At 45.2% G+C, this 20923-nt stretch overlaps 1 protein-coding gene across 2 annotated transcripts in view; it reads left to right on the top strand.

Annotated features, from left to right (window-relative positions):
* The window catches only part of Kcnab1 (potassium voltage-gated channel subfamily A regulatory beta subunit 1), a 338359-nt gene that overhangs the window by 315659 nt on the left and 1777 nt on the right, over positions 1-20923 (top strand). For both annotated transcript variants that reach the window (XM_041659149.1, XM_041659150.1), the window contains exons 9-13: positions 1791-1876; positions 2498-2618; positions 3685-3779; positions 11683-11803; positions 16528-16616. In XM_041659149.1, coding sequence (XP_041515083.1) covers positions 1791-1876; positions 2498-2618; positions 3685-3779; positions 11683-11803; positions 16528-16616 — 512 coding nt within the window. The remainder of the gene's footprint in view (positions 1-1790; positions 1877-2497; positions 2619-3684; positions 3780-11682; positions 11804-16527; positions 16617-20923) is intronic.

Genomic DNA, 20923 nt, shown 5'->3' with positions numbered 1-20923 from the left:
TTTCTCTTCAGACTTCCACCACTGCAACAGCAGTAGGAAAGCTGCGCTCCCTGACACACCAGTGTCCAGCAGGGGCCATCATCACCTTGTGTCTTCAGACTCATCAGCTCAACATGTCCTCCAGTGTCACCCACAGCGTCCCCATGCTTCTCACGTCCGAAAGGCATCTTTGCCTTGGTCTTCCTCCACGGCGGCCCTCCTCTCTGTAAACAGTCGGGTATCTGGGAGAAGGCCTTGATCCCTTCCTGCCCGCTAAGGGCCACACTCACTCTGTCTTAATTACCAAACCCTCCCGGTCACTCTTTGCCACAGACTCTTCCCAGGGTCCCGTACTCCAGGGCTTCCTCTTTCAGATCCTTCACAGCAGAGGCAGGATGGCATTCTGAGATGCAGACTCTGAGTACAGGACATCTCTCTCATTTCCTTGCCTAAAAATGGCACTGAGTCCACTCAACTCTTAATAGCATACAGTTGGTTCGCCCTCCGCCAACTTTACCTGAAACTCCAATGCTTCCTTGCTGGGTTCTGCTACCTAGCTTTGCTTCAATCACTGGAACTCACTGAGCTCTGTCTTTCTTTCAGGGCCCTCCGCATGCTTGTCCATCACGCTAAAAATGTCATTTTCCATACTTCACAAGATGTCCTCATTTTAACGCTTCTCATAATTCCCATAATTCCTAGCCCTAACTCAGTAGATCTACCAGCGAATTCCAGGCCAGTCAAGGCTGTCCAGTGACTCCCAAAGAGCAGGAAAGAAGAGTGGGAGAGAGAGATGAAAGGAGGCAGGGAAAAAAAGAGAAAAGGAAAAAGAAAAAAGAGAGAGAAAGGCATATCTCGATCCCAATTCTATCTTGCGCAAAGATTCTGTTCTGTAGGACGTCTTATCTATGGGTATTATTTGGGACATAAAGAAGTCCAAGACCTTGACCCTTTAAGTACATCCGGGGACCTGGCATCCTAAGCATGTAGTTGCCGGGCTTTGTGGAAGCAAAAGAAACCCAATGTTGTCTGAGGGCTTGGCCAGTTTGAACTTGAGACTCTTCATTCCTCCAGGTCTGTAGCTCATCTGGCTGGTGCCAAGAGGATTAGCTTAGCTCCACCCCATGGGGAGAGGATTAATCTTCCTGATTAGGAAATGTGATGCTGAACTCAAAGAGGCTAAAGTGTAAGCTGGGTGGGCCCACCGGCAGGCCCTGGTGAAATCAATGACGCTGGTGTCTTAGCACAAAGTTTGGTTCAAAGCAGTCAAGGCCAGGGTGTGTCAAAGTGGGCTCTGAGTCCCTGTGGCTTCAGCTGTTTGTTCGGCATTTTATATGTTTATCTTTCTGCTAGACACACTTATTGAGTCATCTCTATTAAATGGCTATTGAGGATAAGGAACAGCTCGGCAAATCCACCATACAGAAGAGACAGGCTGTTCATCCTCTGTGACCGTACATTCTCCAGTCAAAACAAACGCTTTCCCTCCCTTCTCACTTTGTGGACAAGATACTCTGTTCATTTCTCAGAACAAGAACCATCGAGCGACACAAGTAAAGGAAGACCCGTGATGGTCATTACATTTTTAATACTGTTTAATATTGCTGCAAACTGAAAATGAAGTGTCCGTTTACCAAAAAGTACTGTCAAGCCTCCAAACCACTGACGGTGAATGTGTGTTGTCACCAGAGTAAGAGTAACTATGCTAATCAGATAAACACATCAAATTTCTAACTCGTAGAGGGAGAATGGGAAAACACATAGCTCTGTACAGGAGGTGAGTTCATGGGATACTGTTTGGGTTCCCACAGAAATTGTTCGAGCCATGACACACGTGATCAACCAAGGCATGGCAATGTACTGGGGCACCTCGAGGTGGAGCGCGATGGAGATCATGGTGAGTTGATGTCTCGTTTTAATAGCTGCTGAGCACTGCGACATTGTTGTTTAGAAACCACGTTTAAATTGCAATCTCTTCTGAGACTTTTATCACAATGTCATGGCGCTAGAATTTTAGGATCTGTTCCACCCTTAGGGAGACGACTGGCAGGGCTGGAGCCCAGCAGTTTAGAACAAACGCAAGGGGCCAGATCTCCAATAGGAATCATGTTTTAGCAGTTCTTTGCTGGCAAAAAAAAAAAAAGCATATAGAACTTCAAAGCTAATGAGATATGGGAATAGAGTCTTCTAGCTTTCTTACAATCAGCTTGTTGGAAATTATTCTGCTCATAACACGCCACTTAGAGACCACTTCTTTCTGGGTGTTTATCTGAGTTTTATTTAAGAACCTAACCATATTCAAATAAAATCTTCCTAATAAACAATTCGAGCTTTGACTAATTCGCCCCAGACTTTAATGAGTCTAACCTTCCCAAAGAATAATAAAGATTTCTCACGCTGGGCACCTCTCTTGGTAAGGCTTATGACCAGAGCTGTGCACGAGCCCTGTGGAAATGCATCGCATGAAGCTCCAGTGCTCACCAGCAGAAGCTCAGCTGCAATCTCTTCTGTTCCCTAGGAGGCTTATTCTGTCGCACGACAGTTCAACATGATCCCACCCGTCTGTGAACAAGCCGAGTACCATCTTTTCCAGAGAGAGAAGGTGGAGGTCCAGCTGCCAGAGCTCTACCATAAAATAGGTAACCTTCAAAATCGCATCTGATCATTCTTCGCATTATATGAGGATCAAAGATTGGGGGAGGGGTGTAAGGAAAATGCTTTCCCAAGGGTTCCTAATTAGTGTAACACAGAGATGATGAGAACCAAGCATCTCAGAGACTGTGGCAGAATCAGCTGGGCCGGGGCTGGTCTACAGGTACGGTGACAGCAATCACAGAGTTGTAAATCGACTGTCATGGATACACTCAGCAGGGGTTCAAAAACATAAACATGCATTGGTGAGGAGACTGGGTAGCCTTTCCAAAGCATATAGATACCCACATGTCTCTTGTGCTGTGCCCGGGACCGGGTAAGACAGAAGGAATTCAACAAGCAACAAATCAGGACAATTGGACTGTGTGGAAGCAGTGCCCAGGCTGGGATATTGTTTGTGTGGAAGCAGAGCCTGGGTGGGGATATAAAGACAATACAAACACCAGAAATTTGGATATTAGAAATATCAATAAGCCACATTCTTCACAATATGATAATCAATGATTTGGGAGGGGCTAGGAAAATGCTTTCCCAAATGTCCCTGATTAATGTAATATAGAGATGACAAGAACTAGGCTTATATGCCAAAGCCATTTCCAAAGATTACTTTTTCCAAACGCTGAATCAAAAACAACACAAACTCAACAACAGCTGGTGCTGCTTCTGCCGTGTGCCAGGCTGTGCTCCTGCTAAGTGCCAGGTGTCATTGGGCCCTAGTGGACAAGTGAAGTCCCGGCTCTTTGCAAGTAGACGCTCTTTTCTCTCGGTCTACGAATTGTGGCCATGAAAAAGTCATGAATAAGCCATATTTTCGGGTTCACTTATATGGCTCACTCCCAGGAACAGACAGCACATGTTTAATTGGTTTATAAAAGAATGAGGCACAGTTTGTAAGTCCTAAGCTGTGATGGAAAGACGAACGCTAGTATTAACTCATCTATCTGGGCCAGCTGTCCTCCAGGACAGGACGGAGTTCTGTTTAAACACACCCTCACTCTTGCTCCCACTTGGCACAGCAATTTTCTGTGACTGTGTTGTTTTTTCCCCCCACAGGGGTTGGTGCAATGACATGGTCTCCGCTTGCCTGTGGAATTATTTCTGGAAAATACGGAAATGGGGTGCCAGAAAGTTCTAGAGCTTCACTGAAGGTATTTTCCTCAACTTTTAGGAAAGTCTCAGGGAGGGCAGAAGGGAAGAAGATGGATGAGAAGGAGCAGAGCTGTGGTCCAGGGCTTCCCAGCTTAAGCACACTGTAGCCTTGGCCTGCCATGGCCTCTGGCAGGGCCCCCTCAGCCTGTCCAGGTCTCTGCTGCTGGCGACAGATCAGTCAGCCCTTCATAATCTGCCTGCACAGAGAATTTGTCTCTAAGGATGGACAGAAAAGTGGCCAGTGACTTGCAAACTCAAATCCCTACATTCTTTTTTTTTTTTTTTTTTTTTTTTTTTTTTTTTTTTTTTTTTTTTTTTTTGGTTTTTCGAGACAGGGTTTCTCTGTGGTTTTTAGAGCCTGTCCTGGAATTAGCTCTGTAGACCAAATCCCTACATTCTTACCTATTCTTATATTAAAGGAGGTATTTCATTCCTTGTCTAGAAGTGACAAAATTTAAAATCCCTTTTCTATCTAAGAGGATTTAATTTTCCTTTTCTGAGAAAACAAAACTTAACCTGTAAGGGCTTAATCCATTCGAGGGAAACAGCTGTAGCCAAGTAAGGCTTGAGGTTGGCTTACATTTCCTACTGCACTTTGGGAACTGGGGAAAGAAAGAAAGAAAGAAAGAAAGAAAGAAAGAAAGAAAGGAGGGGGGGAGGAAGGAAGGAAGGAAGGAAGGAAGGAAGGAAGGAAGGAAAGAGGGCCTCAGGAGATAGAAACTGGACACATCACAGTCTCCACCCTGCCCGGTGGGTATTTTTATTTTAATTTTAAGTCAATATGGATTGTACAACGTGGTGGATTTCTTAATGGCGTTTTTGCTCAGCTGCATCATATTCTTCAACCGCATTCACTCCTCATTGCCCAGTCCCAGCTTAGGCCCCTTCCTGGTGATTAACTTGTTGGGGGTGGGGGAGTGCTACAGACATCTTTCTTCACTAACGACAAGGTGTCTATGCTTTAAAGGCTTGAGAGAATGGGCGGCAACATTAGAATCACAAATTACTCTATAATACCAAGGGAGAGAGAATACAGGAATCTTAAAAATTCAGACAAGCCAAAATCATCTTAAGAAGCACATACCTGACCCAGGCTCCAGCTTCCATTAGCACTGAACCAGCAGAATAGCCCAAGCCAAGTCCAGCCCTTACCAGAGGAGTTGGGAGAGTGTGTGTGTGTGTGTGTGTGTGTGTGTGTGTGTGTGTGTGTGTGTTGGGGTGGGGGGACCCACACGGATGGGACAGGACAACTGTCCAGAGGCATTTCCCTAACTAGACCCTTCCTGAGGCTCTGGGCCTTTCTGACTACATGAGTTCAGCTCTTGGCTTACTTGTCCTCTAGAATCACAAGATAGAAATATCCCCCAAGCATGCTGACATGACAGCGTTCTCGGGTTTTAATTGCCCCAAAGCACAGTTATCTCAGAATATTTAATGAGATCTTGTTCCTGAAAACTGAAGGTCGTTCATAACAAATTCTAAACAAGAACATGAGGAAAAGCTAATGGCATCTTAGGCAAGGGTGTGAAGGAGGAGGAAGGCAAGAGGGGTGTGAAGGAAAAGGAAGAACTGAGGAACACCTACTGTGTGCCACGCAGAGAGCTTTGAGCTACCTTTTAATGCCTTCCACCTACTACGCGCCAAGCAGTGAGCTGTGAGCACCTTTTACTGCCTTCCAGTTTCACAATGCAAACAAGATAGCTTGCAATCAGTTGTGGCTAACCTAAACTGCTACGCAGACACCCCTCTACTTATGAAGGGGCAATGCCCAGATAAACAAACTATAAACTCAAAATATCCTGTCAAATGCACTTATTATGGCTAACCTACTTAATATCATAGCTTAGCCTAACCTTATCATGAAAAATTAAAAAAAAAATCTAATACAAATCCTTTTTATACCAAAGAGTTGACTATCTCATGTAATTTACTGAACATTGGACTGAAGGTGAAAAACAGAGGTTGTATTGATACAACTTTTACATATCGGTGAGAAAATCCTAAATCAAACATTTTAAGCTGGAGACCATCTGCATATTCTTTCATAGGCTTTCCAAAAAATTCAAAGCACTTCACATATGTGGGCTATTTGTTCTCAGAGTAATCCTGCAAAGGGCAGGCTTCTGCAGGCAGAAACTGAAGCCCGAGGACATTAAGCAACATTAAGACCTTAAACTCCTAACAGATAAAGCTAAGTGAGGACCCGGGCCTCCTGCTGTCAGTGAATTATCTTCCCCGAAGGCATCTGTTTCCTTTCACACCCAGGTCTTTAAAGGAAGCAGTAGTTGTGCTGTGTCTGGTCGGTCTGACTGCAGCCGCTAACACTGTTTGATAAAAGCTCCCACACCGAGGAAAAATGTCCACAAATGCACTAAGGAAAGTGGGAAAGGGGTGGGGAGATGCACAAAGTGTCTGACTGTGGTCAATCCAAAAGCAGCTGGGAAATGTATGGCTGTGTCTCACGGAGTCGATCAAGTAGGCGCTGCTGGAATATTAACAGGGATTGTTTAGAGCCTGCCCCAGAGCAAGGTCTGTAGAGTGTCAGGCTCTGCACTATCAAGTGCTTGCTGAGAGATGCCTGGGCTTAAGGAAGCCGCTTAAGCAGAACTGCCAGAGTGAAGATGAAAATAAAAATGAAAGAAGCAAAGGGAAGGACATCCCCAGGACTAAGTTATAGTATAGTGCTAACGGAAAAATTTGAGACAAGCGGACAGATACATTGGCAACTTTTAACACAGCCCTCCGAATGGATCATATAACACTGTCTGTTGTTATTATCAACAAAATGCTAGTACTTTGTGCCTGCTATATTGAACTAAAATTGAAGAATCAATCATTCTTTAAAAATGACTCTCCAGGGCTCTTGTAGGAAACAAGATTAGCCAGGGAATTTTCTGCGCAGCCTCTTCTGGCTGGCCCCATCCCTCTAACAGTGACTTCCAACTGCATGCCACCAACTGTGACTCCACTGTTGAGAAGCAAACCACTTCTTCCAGTCTAATCGATGTCCCATGGGTACCAACCTGTCAAGCCCAATAGAATCTACTCTCACACACCCTTCTTCTCACACTTAACTCTCCTTTAGCTCAGCAATGTCTCTGCCCAAGATCTAGCCATCGTGGTCAGACGTCATAGTGCTACCCCACATCACGACCGAGCAGGGCTCCTCCACACAGCATCCTGCCAGCCAGGTCCACTCGGCACAGCCCCAGGAGGTCTTCATCTTCCCTTTCCGGGTTACTGCAGAAGTGAACTCGGATGCTTTCCCTGCCTCCCTCTTCTCAACAATCCACCTTGGGGCTAATTATCTTTCCAAGAGACCATATCATAATCCATTTCAAAATGCTTTCCTGACTTCCCAGTTTATGGGATAAATCCCAGATCCTCTTGGAATCTAACTCAAGTCTATTTTCCCGTTCTTGTCTCTCCTCCCCACATTATTTCATTTCCCACCCAAATGCACTGCACTCCATTTGCCTCCCAGATGTGCTCTTCCCGTTCTCCTGTGGTTCTCCCATCTTGTCCTCAAGAACAAAGCCTGTAGCTTAATAAAGTTACTGAGTTATCTGCACTTTCCTCTATGTATCCATCAACACTTCTTACAGAGGCTGGAGCTCTCTGGCTGCCAGTGACAGACCTCAGTGTGAACAGCCCTATTCTGAGAACTCTGTTGCCGCAAAGACGATCCTTGAGGGTGGGGTGGGCATGGCTCAGCAGCCATCTGTCCACGGACTAGAACACGGTCAGCCCTCCTCTATTTATCTCCAATATGGATATGCTATTTTCTTCCACTCCACGTGAATCTTGCCAGTGAAGCTGGGAGCAGGAAAACGGACAGCCACGTCCTTAAGAGAATGTATCCTAGAAGAAAAGAGATCTTTTATTCATTAGCTTCAGACCAGAAAAGAACGGCCGAAGTTGGCGATGTCCAACCTGTGAGACCAGCAATGGCAGCCGAAAGAGAAAACCACTTTGCTCAGCTCAGTCATCCACCACTTTGTTGGAGTAGTTTCCGTAAAGCAGGTGCTACAAACACGGCTTGTGAGGAGATTATTGAAGCACGAAGGTCACTCATCTACGAAACACTTCAGTTCCTAGATACTGAGTTGTGGATGCTTCTAAGTGAGGAGCTAAAAGCCTTTAACCCATCACAGAGCCTAGCACAACTCAATAATTGCTGAATGAATGTGATAACCCAAAATGTAAGATAAATTAATGAGTACTTTGGCAAATATTACTGTCTGCGTTGTTCGCTTTGGAATACAGAGACCAAGTGGATAACCCTGATGTTCAAGAAGTACCTCAGGGGCTTCCACAGACGCACATGTGAAGGGGACCATGATGGAGCAACAGAATCCCCAGCACTGTGCCTCCCATCCACAGTGGTGACCAAATTCACCATCAACCTTCTTGCAAAATACAGGGTCACTTTCATTATTAATATTTTAATTAGATTTCATCTCTTCCCACTGTTAACATTTTCCTATTTGAAATGAAGTTAAAGCTGTTTCTAAAACGTAGAGTTCATGAGATTTCAATACGTACCACGTACTTTAGGAATGCTTGATTTAATGCTGGGTGATGGTGGCACACCCCTTTAACCCCAGCACTCAAGAGGCAGAGGCAGGCGGAGCTCTGTGAGTTTGAGGCCAGTCTGGGCCAGCCTGGTCTACAGAATGAGTTCCAGGGCATTCAAGGCTACACAGAGAAACCCTGTCTCAAAAAACCAAAAAAAAAAAAAAAAAAAAAAAAGGTTTTATCATTTTTATAGAATTACTCTATTTTTGAAATATTGTATTAAAAATTCTTTTTCTTAAGATTGAAATACACTGTGTGTGTGTGTGTGTGTGTGTGTGTGTGTGTGTGATGCATGCATACCAGTCATACTGAAAGACTTGTAAAAGTAACCAGTGGGTACAGAGCTTGCTGCACTGAAGCCCTGAGCTTGGATTCCCCAGCACCCAAGCAAAACGGGGAATGGTGCGTGTGCCTGTAGTTCAAGCACCTCTACAGTGATGTGGGTGGCAGAGACAGGAACATTCCAGAACCTCATGGGCCAACTAGCCTGAGTAGAGAGGAGTAAGCAACAAAGAAAAGAGAGCCTGTCTCACAGAAGAGAAGGCAGCGACACGCGACTGCCACATATGCACAGTAGTTTGTGTGCGCCCACACTCACATGTATACAGTAGTATGTGTGCTCACACTCACATGTATACAGTAGTATGTGTGCTCACACTCACATGTATACAGTAGTATGTGTGCTCACACTCACATGTATACAGTAGTATGTGTGCTCACACATCTATACAGTAGTATGTGCGCCCACTCACATGTATACAGTAGTATGTGTGCGCCCACACTCACATGTATACAGTAGTATGTGTGCTCACACTCACATGTATACAGTAGTATGTGTGCGCCCACACTCACATGTATACAGTAGTATGTGTGCGCCCACACTCACATGTATACAGTAGTATGTGCGCCCACACTCACATGTATACAGTAGTATGTGTGCTCACACTCACATGTATACAGTAGTATGTGTGCTCACACTCACATGTATACAGTAGTATGTGTGCGCCCACACTCACATGTATACAGTAGTATGTGTACGCTCACACTCACATGTATACAGTAGTATGTGTGCGCCCACACTCACATGTATACAGTAGTATGTGTGCTCACACTCACATGTATACAGTAGTATGTGTGCTCACACTCACATGTATACAGTAGTATGTGTGCTCACACTCACATGTATACAGTAGTATGTGTACGCTCACACATGCATAGTAGTATGTGCGCTCACACTCACAAATGTACAGTAGTATGTGTGCACCCACTCACAAATGTGCGGTAGTATGTGTGCCCACACTCACACTCACATGTATACAGTAGTATGTGTGTGTTCACACTCACATATGCACAGTAGTATGTTCAAAAGCATTTGGCTATTACTTCCTTACTTTGTGTTTGAGTCACACTCAGAGATACTGTTTCCCTGAAAGATCATGAAATTATGAAAATTAGGAAAGGATTAATGGTATTTCCCACTTCATACATATTTTCCCACGTCCCACAGCTCTGCAGGAATGTCTGACAATGGCAGCACCCTGACTCAAGGCTGCCTGGGCCCTAATCATGTGCTCATTGTCCACAGCCATCCACCCCAGCACCACTGGCACCAGCTGTCACCTCCGAACATGTTACTTCAGGCACCCTTCCTCTGGAAGAATCAGAGACTTCCCAGTGCTGAAGCTAGGAACGCCTTGGCCATTTCCCCAGGCAAAGTCCCCAGTGAGGAGCCAGACCATAAGCCTTTGGTATCTAGGAGCAGACAGAACTGGGGCAGCTTGCCCTTCTCTTTTTCACATCTATAAAAATTAGTCCAAAAATCACAATAAAACATAATGTGGTTAGCCCTTTCTTTGGAAATTCTTAGAGTGATGAGGAAACACTAAAACAAAAGCCAGCAGCCTATGCCCACTGCTAGCTGCAGAGCTTCCTGCTGCCTCTAAGGTTCAGATCCATGGGTGCAAGGAAAGAGGACGGTCCTTGTGGACCCTCGGTCCTTCCCTTCAGCCACTGCTGGTCAGTGCTAGCCTTTTCTATCCAAGGATTATTTCTCATCACCTGCCAGAGCAGAGCCTTCTGCCAGTAGGACTGGGAGAAATTCCCAAAGCCCTTTCATATTTGGGAAAGTAAACTAACTCAACAGTCTACAGGTCATGGTCAGTCTTTTTCCATGTTTTAAAAAGAAGTTTCCTGGGTTGTCTTTTCAACTCTTACTCTACTGATTCTAATCTGTGGCATCGAAACACAAAGCCCACATAATAATATCATTATTACCGTAATTATTATAATTATCATAGTATTGTATTAGGGAGCTGGAGAGATGGTCCAGTGATTAAAAACACTTGCTGCTTTTTAAAACTTAGTTTTAAAAACTCAGGTTTTAAACTTGAACCTGAGTTTAGTCCCCAGAACCCATATTGGATAACTCACAACTGCCTGTTACTCCAGGCTCTAACATCCTCTACAGCCTCAAAGGGCACTGGCACACGTATGCACAAATGCAAAAATAAAATGTTTTAAAATAACAATGAGGCTAGGGATGGAATAAGGCAAAAGAGATGACAGTTATTACAATGATGTAAAACAATGATCTTCAGGGAGCAGAAAACTCTCTTGACACAAAGCTGGGCCACTGTGTGTGTGTTGGGGGGGGGCAGGCCACGTGAGTTCAGGTGTCCTTGGAGGCCTATCTTTTTTTCATTTTACATACCAATTCCAGTTCCCACTCCCTCCTCTCCTTCCAGCCCCTCTACCTCCCCCACCCTGCCCCACCCCCATTCACTCCTCAGGGAAAGTAAGGTACATAGCTTTGGGGAAGGCCCTCCCTACTATATCTAGGTTGAGCAAGGTATCCATCCAAAGAGAATAAGTTTCCAAAAAGGCAATACAAGCAGTAGGGAAAAATCCTGGTGCCACTCCAAGTGGCCCTGCAGTCTGCCCAACCATGCAACTGTCACCCCTATTCAGAGAGGGTCTAGTTTGGTCCTATGCTGGTTCCTTCCCTGTCTAGTTGGAGTTTGTGAGCTCCCATTAGCTCAGGTAAACTGTTTCAGTGGGTGTCCCCATCATGGTTTTGACCTCTTTGTGCATATTCTCACTCCTCCCACTCTTTGGACTTTGGGAGTTCAGTCCAGTGGAGCTAGAGTTATACGTGGTTGTGGGCGCTGGAAATCAAACTCATATCCTCTGAGAGAGCGGAAGACACACATAACTGATGAGCCCTCTCTCCAGCCTCACCTGAGGTTCTTATATTTTATTAAATTAGCAGCTTTTGACATGGTACCCATACAAGACACTACTGCTTATGTGCTATGTTATCCGCAGTGCTACCAGTGGCTGAAGGAAAGAATTGTAAGTGAAGAAGGGAGAAAGCAGCAGAACAAGCTAAAAGACCTTTCTCCGATTGCTGAGCGCCTGGGCTGCACACTACCTCAGCTGGCTGTGGGTAAGAAAAGGACTGGGGATGGCAGAGCGGGCCTGGAACGGGGGAACTTTCACTGAGATGACTAAAAATGGACTTTTCTATGGCTGACCGACACCCTGCCATGGTCACATGTTGCCTGTGGGGCAGGCTGATCTCAGAAGCATCAATTCTGGTAATTCTGGTACATGCATCAGAAAGGAAGTTATTCAAGGTATTCCCAAATGACTTTTCTATGTCACAACATCTTTCCTTTCCCTTCTCCCTTATAAGACAGTTGCATAAAACATGAAGAAGAAGAGAAAACAGTGTTAGGTGGGCAGACAGATAAGAAAGACCTGGGAGGAGTTGGAAGGGGAAAATGATAAAAAATGTATGAAAAAAACTTTAATAAAAAACCTAAAAGACAAAAGACACATATTCAAGTGTCTAAGGGGAACTGTGCCATTACATTACCCAATGACACCATTTCTTCTGACAAGCTCCTATCCCTGCTGAGACAAGGTTGGTACGAGGCTGAGAAACAGGGCTTCAAAGAGGCCCTTGGCTCTTGCACACTGAAAGTGGATACTGCAAGAGCAGCTTCCCCTGGAAACTTTTCAACAGCCATGAAAACTGTTCTTCTCATGCTGTGTAGTCCGTGAAAGGTCACGGCCGCCCAAAACCACATGTGCTGGCACGGTCCACTAAAGCACAATGGGAAATATTTATTTCGTCTCACATTTGCCAATGGCCATATTAAGAAAGTAAAACGGGAACTGAAAAGATGGCTCAGTGGTTAAGAGTGTTCACTGCTCCTCCAGAGGACCAGAGTTTGATTCCCAACACTTTCTGGCAACTCAGAACCCTCTGTAACTCTACCTCCAAGGGGCTCAATACCCACTTCTGGCCTCCACAGGCACCTGAAGACATATAAATTCACACAAACACACACGCATGAGCACACACACGTACGCACGCACACACACACACATAAATTCAAAAAATATTTTTAAAGTCAAACAGAAAGAAGTGAAATTAATTTTAATAATCCATTTTATTTAACATGATCTATCCCCATATTACCATTTAGACATATATAAAATTACTGAGGTTTTTAAAATATTCTTTTTCAGCCTGTTTTCAAAACACAGCATCTATTTTCCATGTGATGCACCTTCAGCTCAGCAGTCACACATGGTTCGTGACCCCGAATTGAATACAAAAGCATTCAAACTTGCGGGGGTTGGGGACGTGCCAGACTGTGCCGTGTACACTCCACAGTCACTGCCGTAGCGTCTTAGGCTCAGGATAATCCCGTGAGATACATGCTATGAGGAACCCTGGCTCACAAATGACACTGGATGACTTACTACAACCGGCACGGTAACTAAGAATGAAGGAGTAAAATAGGTGTTAATTCCAAGGGGGAAAAGTCCTAATAGGAAACAGCAGCAGATCAGATACGCTGACCTAGAGAGATAAACAGGCCAGGGTAAGGCCTCTGTAAAGAAGTATTTATTGATAGCTTGGCTCTGCTGAGGTTAGAAATTTAAAAATTACAGCAAATGGCATTAGAAAAATGGAAATGGAGGTTGGAGAGATGGCCCACTGGGTAAAGGCACTCAGTGCCAAGGCTAACAATCTGGATCTGATCTCCATCTCCAGAAGCCATAGGGCATGTTTACATAGAACCAGACATACTGGGCTTGGGTTTTCTTAACACACACAAGAAAATATTATCTACTATATAGTAAATAAGATTTTAGGTGGCAACATGAATTGAGTACACTTGACCTTCCATATCCACAGTCAACCAACCGTTTGTTTACATTATAATAGGCATTATAAGTAATATGGAGATGACTTAAAGAATACAGGAGAGAGCCGGGCGGTGGTGGCGCACGCCTTTAATCCCAGCACTCGGGAGGCAGAGGCAGGCGGATCTCTGTGAGTTCGAGGCCAGCCTGGTCTACAAGAGCTAGTTCCGGGACAGGCACCAAAGCTACAGAGAAACCCTGTCTCGAAAAACAAAACAAAACAAAACAAAAAAAAAAAAGAATACAGGAGAGTGTATATGCAAATATCATGCCATTTAAAAAAACAGAATTTAAAAAAAAACAGAATTGAGTGTGTCTACATTGTAGGGAGGATAGAACCCATTCCCCACAAATACCAAGATGATTATATTAAAGTCTGGAAGAAATGGAAGAACATTATCTTCCTAGGGAGAACGTCCTCTGGAAGTGAGATATTCATGACATACCCTTTGTACAGAGTGTGGGTTTAAATTGATAGATGCTGGTTTTTCCTTCTCCCTTGGGTCCAAGAGAGCTATTCACAGGGGCTGCATATCCGATACCCTGCATATCTTATATTTACGTTACAATTCATAACAGTAGCAAACTAGTTATGAAGTAGCCACAAAAATAATTTTGTTGGGGGGTGTCACAACACGAGGAACTGCATGCAGGGGTCACAGCATTAGGAAAGCTGAGAACTACTTCCGCAGATGTTTTTCTTGCCCGTCATCTTTCTTTTCAAACAAGCAGCTGTTTTTATCCACAAAATTCTCAGACCCAAAAAGGAATGATTTCCAGACTCATTGCCTCTGATCTCCAAGGACACAGCGTGACTAGGGGAGGGGAGGCTTCCAGCAGGAAACAGACTGCTCGGATCTGCATGGTGCTCCCAGTTGCACACATGCCCAGGAGCCAGCACTCAGTTCACTGGCAGATCACAGGCACCACGGATGTGCTTGCCAGTGATACCCAATGAGGCAGGCTGATTAGGAAGAATCAGCTGCAGGTGCAACCCATGGTCAGCTCTGCAAAGCGGCTTCTCTTAGGCCCGGCAGTCCTAGGAGGAATTGGGTGTTGCTGAAATCAGTTCACTGCTTTGCACTGAACTTCCACTTGTTCCGAAAGGGATTCTAAGTGCAAAGCAGAAGGTAATAAAGGCAAGGCAGGGAGGAGAGGGAGGAGTGCTGAAATGACCACCTGGAAGGACTCAGTGACTGCCTCAATGGCCAGCCTGCATGCTGGAGGACCAGCTGACAGCAGGGCCTTGAGGAAAAGGAGGCAAAAGTGCTGGAGATGAATCCAGCATCTATGCCTGTTTCTCCAGTAAATATTTATAAGTGTGACCCATGTGCCAGGTATGGAGTGGGTTGCTAAGCATCCAATTCAAGACAGCCACATCCCACAGCCTAATGGGCAAGTCAAGACAATTAATAGACGTGAGTACAGGGTTTACAGTTTTGGATATGGGGCAGGGAATTAACGTGTAAGGCGCCCACGTTGGCCTGGAATTCAGAGTAGGTTTTCCGAAGAATACAGGACCTCGAGGCACCTCAAAGGATGAGATGCTAAAGAGGCAAAGGAAACATGAGGGCAAAAGTGCATTCTGGGCAAAGGGCTCCCAGAGGAGGAAAAATCACTCATGTTTAGGAAAAAAGAGATTAACAAAGCAGTGTTCATGAAACACAAAAGTCCAGGCAGGGAACCTTGAAGCTAAAGCGGCAGAATCGAAAATAAGATTGCCAGGGTAAGAAATGACTGTCATCTTAAAGGAAAGTAGTCTTGTCCCTCACAACTGAAATCAGCAAAGTGATGTCAGAGTAGCTGTGGCTAGAAGTAGGGGATCTGTATTGAGAGAAGGGCAGCCCAAGCATAAAGTAGGAACACCAGTGAGTCCAGGGAGAGCTACTGAGGGCGGAAGGAGAGCAGCAGCAAAAGGCCGCCACAATCACTCTGCAAGGATACACCGCACACCACGGAAGCACGAGACCATGTGCACACGAGGTGAAGAATAGCCAAGACCAAAAGGCCGCCACAATCACTCTGCAAGGATACACCGCCACACCACGGAAGCACGAGACCATGTGCACACGAGGTGAAGAACAGCCAAGACAATAGGCAATGTCTTTATTCTATTTAAATAAAATGCTCAGGAAGACAGATCTAAAAACAAGGAGTAAGTGCTTACCTACGGTTGAAGTAGGACTAGGTATCAATTAATGCCTGAAGGCATGAGGGATTTTATTAGGGTGATGGGAACTTTCTACTAAAACTGAATTTAAAATACTAATGATTTACACAATAAAATTACCGAGGGCTGGTAAACTTTTTTTTAAAATATAGCTAATGTACACTTTAAAACAGATACAATTCTTTTTGATATGTAATTTCTACCCCAATGAAGCATTTCCTTCTCTTCCCCTTTAATGTTTAAATTCCCAGGCTGGAAATACAGTTGAGTTGGCAGAGTGCTTGTCCAACATTCAGAAGGCCCTGAGTTTTTCAACAGCACATAAACCTCGGATGGTAGCACACGCCCCCAATCCCAGGACTCAGGAGGTAGGGGCAGTGAATCAGAAGTTTAATGTCATCCTTGAGCTACAAAGGAAGTTCTAGGTCAGCTTGGCCAAAAACAAGAAAGTGAGCAGTGCCAGGTATTTTCAGGAATAAGGTACTCCTATGATGGGTAGCTAGTTGTACTGAATAATCCGGTACCTGAGGCAAAATACAAGAAAGCCGGAGAGAACAAACCTACTATTCAAACGCATAGACTGATTTCATTAAGACTCTGAGCAAGAGAGGTGAGGTGTTGTCCCAGTTTTAAATCCCAGAGAACACTGTGTACCCTCCATCCCCCCCCACACACCACCACCACACACACAGAGGTTAGTAAATCTTGGCTACAACATAGCTGTACCTGATGCTTCTGCGTTCACCAATAATCCTGACCCAGTGCTCTGCTCTTTCCAGCATGGTGCCTGAGAAACGAAGGTGTGAGTTCTGTGCTCCTGGGATCATCCACTCCCGAACAGCTCATTGAAAACCTCGGTGCCATTCAGGCAAGTATTGCAGCCCTTTCCGGCAAACTCCAGGAATGCTACAGTGTGTCCCCAGGCAGTGTCCTGGACAAGGTATTGGGGGACAGGAAGCTGTAAGCAGCAACAGCACACTTACACAACACATGGGATCTAGGGCTGTCCTCCGCTTATTTAACAAACACGTTCCTCCGATTCCACAGTGGTTCATATTTTGTGGGGCAGCGCATTCCAATGACAAACCCGGCAAAGGACTTCCTAGGTCTAGCCACAGAGCATGTTTAACTGCCCGCCTGAGTATGTAACACTTCCAAGACGATATGCACACATCATTCATTCATTTGTTGCCGTCACAAACTACTGCCGGCCCACTGCATCGACTTACTCCTTTCGGGTCATTTGACAGCATCCTGTGATACCCACTCATCATTTCAGTTAGGATAAGATGTGTGAATAACTGCTTGTCCCCTTTGCTGGACTGGAAGGCTGAAGATCAGAGACCTCTGGCTCTCTTCCCCACTGATTTCCCACTTCCTACTACATGGCCCTAGTTATTACTCCACTAGTAACTGGGGAATGAATTCCTGTTTGGAATTATCAGATCACATCCCCCTAGAAAAGAATCCAAGTGGCCCATCTGCCCCCAAGGGATGGTCTGAAGGCTGGGTGCTGGATTGAAGTTACAACAGCACCTGGGAAATATGCAGGGAAGGACAGAAGATGCCCAGGTCATCTAAGGAAAGGGGTGGGGTTAGTGGCCTGATAGGATGGGTCCTTTTCTTCACCACTCAACACGTCTCAGTCCTGAGCCTCCCGACTACTTAGATATAGCCTGCTGAAACAAACAAAGTGTTTCCCTTCTGCTCACGGGGGAATACAATGTCAGGGCTTCTCCTCTAGCCATCTATTCCTAAGACAAGCCCTGCCACCTCTCCAGGAAGGAGGGTGGAGACGAGGGTATTTAAAACCCCATTTAGAAACAGACCAGGATGCTCTAGAGACTATGGTACAGATTGCTTGCCTAGCCACCACCTTTCTCAGGATCAGGCGGTGGGGTAATCCTCTGCCTGGTCCCAAACCCTGCCCAGCCACAGTTTCTCCTGGATTCTGTGGGGGTCTGACCCTGCCTGCCCCGGGAATGTCCCCTCTAATGAGCCACACCATCTCCGTTCATTTTCAGTTATGCACTGGCCAAAGATACGGTTACATAAAGATGATGGGGCAGGGGCGCATTTGTACCCAAAAGAACTGACATTCGACTCAGTGGATTCAATTCCACTCATAGACCGGGTACTTATTCCATCTGGCACCTAGCCGGTTGGGTTACTGTAATGAGTACAAGTGACATCCTGCCCTCAAACTGCTGGTGGGCTAAGAAAGAAGAAATTAAGAAATCTACATTTTAAAGCTGGACTCTGAGAACTCACTATGTAAGAGGTACTGACAAAACCACAGGACACAAAATACTGTCCAGTCTTCCACAAGCTTACATACATACTAGGAGACTGATAAAAAATGTACAATATTTCAGGGCTACTAAGCGAACAGAATGTGGTACCAAACAGCAACTGAGAAACAAGTAGGCCTACTTGACATAGTATCTTTGCAAAAGCCCCTCCCTATAGGATGTTTATTCTGAGTCTTTGGACTGACTTCCATGCCTTCCCACAGCCCAAGAGAATATATATTCAAGGAACAGGTAGAGCAATGTAAGGGACCTAGGTTGGGAGGAAACATAGCTTATGGGTATGGGATCCTTTACAGGATTTAAAGAGGGCAGATGTGCTTTCATGGGAATGTCCAGATTCCTGAGGCTGCCCCCAAAGAAAGCAGAATGTGGTCATCACCTAGGCAATGAAAGTGGAGTGGGTGGATTTGTAGATTTGGGAGGGACAGACAAAAATCTTGGCAGGAAGAGAAATGCAGAATTCCTATCATGTTAACACTATATGATCTCCAATCCCAGGGGCAGTCACAGCCAAGGGCAGGCATGAAGAAACAGCCCTAGATCTGAGCTGGAGGAGCCCACTGGGCAGTGAGGGAAAGGGTACTTCCATGCCCGAAGGGCAAAGGAAAGGGATGATACCCAGGCAGCCTCATTGCTAACACAAGGGCTTCCCAAACTCCCTTCTCCTTAACCCCGAGCACCAGCACGGAAGAGTCTAGACGTGATGTAATGGAAGCCAAACACTGACGACGGCACTGGCTGCAAAGGCACAGAAAGTGTGCTGGCCGCTATAAGGAAAGGAAAATTCCAAGAGGACCGGACATCCACACACACACACACACACACACACACACACACACACACCTCCCTGGGATTCTCATCTCCAGTCACCACAAACACTTCAAACCCGACCTCCACATACATCCCAGTTAATAGTGGTTCACCTACAAAATCCCCATCATCCTCAAAGAACTCAGTCCTGGAGGGCCTCCTTGAGGACACCCAGTCCCAGCAACAATAGCCAAACTTCCCTGTAAACCGCCGAGTCTTCCAGGCAGCGTAACAATAAGGCTGAACAACTGGTACAATCTCATTAAATCCGCACAATAGTTTAGAAGTTGTACAATTTTAATCTCATTAAATCTGCGTAATAGCTTAAGATGTTATAAAGTACCCACAGTGTTTTTAAAGAGTGATTTCACATGAAATTCTGAAAGTATGGCTCCTCTGGAAAACACTCGGCTTTTAACAGTACACACATCTCCAGGTTTTATTCAAGTACTTTAATGTCTTCACTGTTCCTAGCTCTATGTATTGTGACGAGTTGTTTTTGTCTCACATGGCTAGCCCACTGGAGTTTCTTCCACAAACTCAGTTTATGATTTCCAGTCTCACTGTCAACTCTCCAAGTAACACTAGCTACTTAGAACCTGAGACTCCAGAGCTAGCTGGCAGGGAAACAAAACTCCTTAGTCAGCTTCAGGTAGAAAAGCCTTAACCAGAAGCACAAGTTTCCCGGGCAGAGGAGGAGCTACACTCTTGTGCCAAGCCCCAGGCTGCTAAGGACAGTCCTGGAGTAGAGACAAGGTCACCTCGGCCAGTAGGACTGCAGCAAAGGGTGAGGCCCAAACCTCAGAACTGGTCATCCTAATTGCATCTCACCCAGCCTCTCTACACAGGGTCAGGCTATTCCACAGAAAAAGCTGGTCTTTGTCCCTTGTCTCGTGGTATAATGTGTACCCTTTGGTTTCCTTCTCATAATAAATGCTGGCCCGGAATGAGCAGCGGCCTACATGCATGTCAGTTCTACAGGAAGCCCACATGCACACAACACATCCTGCTCCAGTGACTCCCCAGACTCTCCACCTTCCCACTCCACTATCACTAGCCTTTTTAAGTCCTGTACTGTCCCTTAAGACTGTGTTGTAATGCCTGATCACTTTCACCCTCCTCCAACTAATCCTTCCAGTTTCCCCCAGGTATCTAATGGGACCAAGTCCTTAGAACAGTGGTTCTCAATTTGTGGGTCTCGATTCCTTTGGAGGTTCAACAGCTTTTTCACAGGGGTCTCATATCAAATGTTTACAATTCCTAACAGTAGCAAAATTATAGTTATGAAGTAGCAACAAAAATAATTTGATGGTTAGGGTCACCACAACATGAGGAACATGGTTACGACATTGACTTAGAGTTCCCCCCACAACCCACAGGATGAAGCCACCAGTGGCATTCAAGCTCCCCTACACATCAGCTTCTTCTCCTTTATCCTTACCATCCCCACTAGTCTACCCGTGTATCACTCCAGTTCACTACTCAATTCCACGCCTTCCATCTATCTGGGAAGTCTATGAAGCTGCAAACATCTTCAACAGTTCTAGTCAATAGCTGGACCTCTTTTCTCAGTCCTACATCAATGCTGTCCACTGTCACAGCTTCTAGCAACATACGGCTATTTGAGTGCATGAATGATGGTGACGGCCTGTCCAAATGTGTGCACACCTGAGTTTATAGATGTGTATGTATTTGTAAGTATAGAATGTTCACAGGATTTGAAGGGCTTACTAATACCCCCAAAGTTCCTTAATTTTCTATACTAATTTCACATTAAAATGATACAAATATTAAATAAAATGTGTTAGGTGGATACAATGGAATAAAAATGTAATTATACCATTTTAAGGCAGCTGGATTACCTACTAAAAATTAAACCAATGTAGATTACTTACATTGAATTTCCACTGTATAGAGCGCTATTCTGTGTTACTATGAGACTTCACTTATGTTTTCATTTCTTGAGTCGACAAACACAATCCCTGGCTTGAAGCTCTGTCCAGTGCGAGGTATGAGGGTGGGGCTTCATTCCAGCTACGGCTTTGCAAACATA

Source organism: Microtus oregoni, unplaced genomic scaffold, assembly GCF_018167655.1.
Source record: "Microtus oregoni isolate MIOR12 unplaced genomic scaffold, Mior012 000010F_ref0000083, whole genome shotgun sequence".
NCBI classification, from domain to species: Eukaryota; Metazoa; Chordata; class Mammalia; order Rodentia; family Cricetidae; genus Microtus; species Microtus oregoni.
Note: the sequence above shows the minus strand (reverse complement) of the source record. Positions and strands in the feature narration are given on the sequence as shown.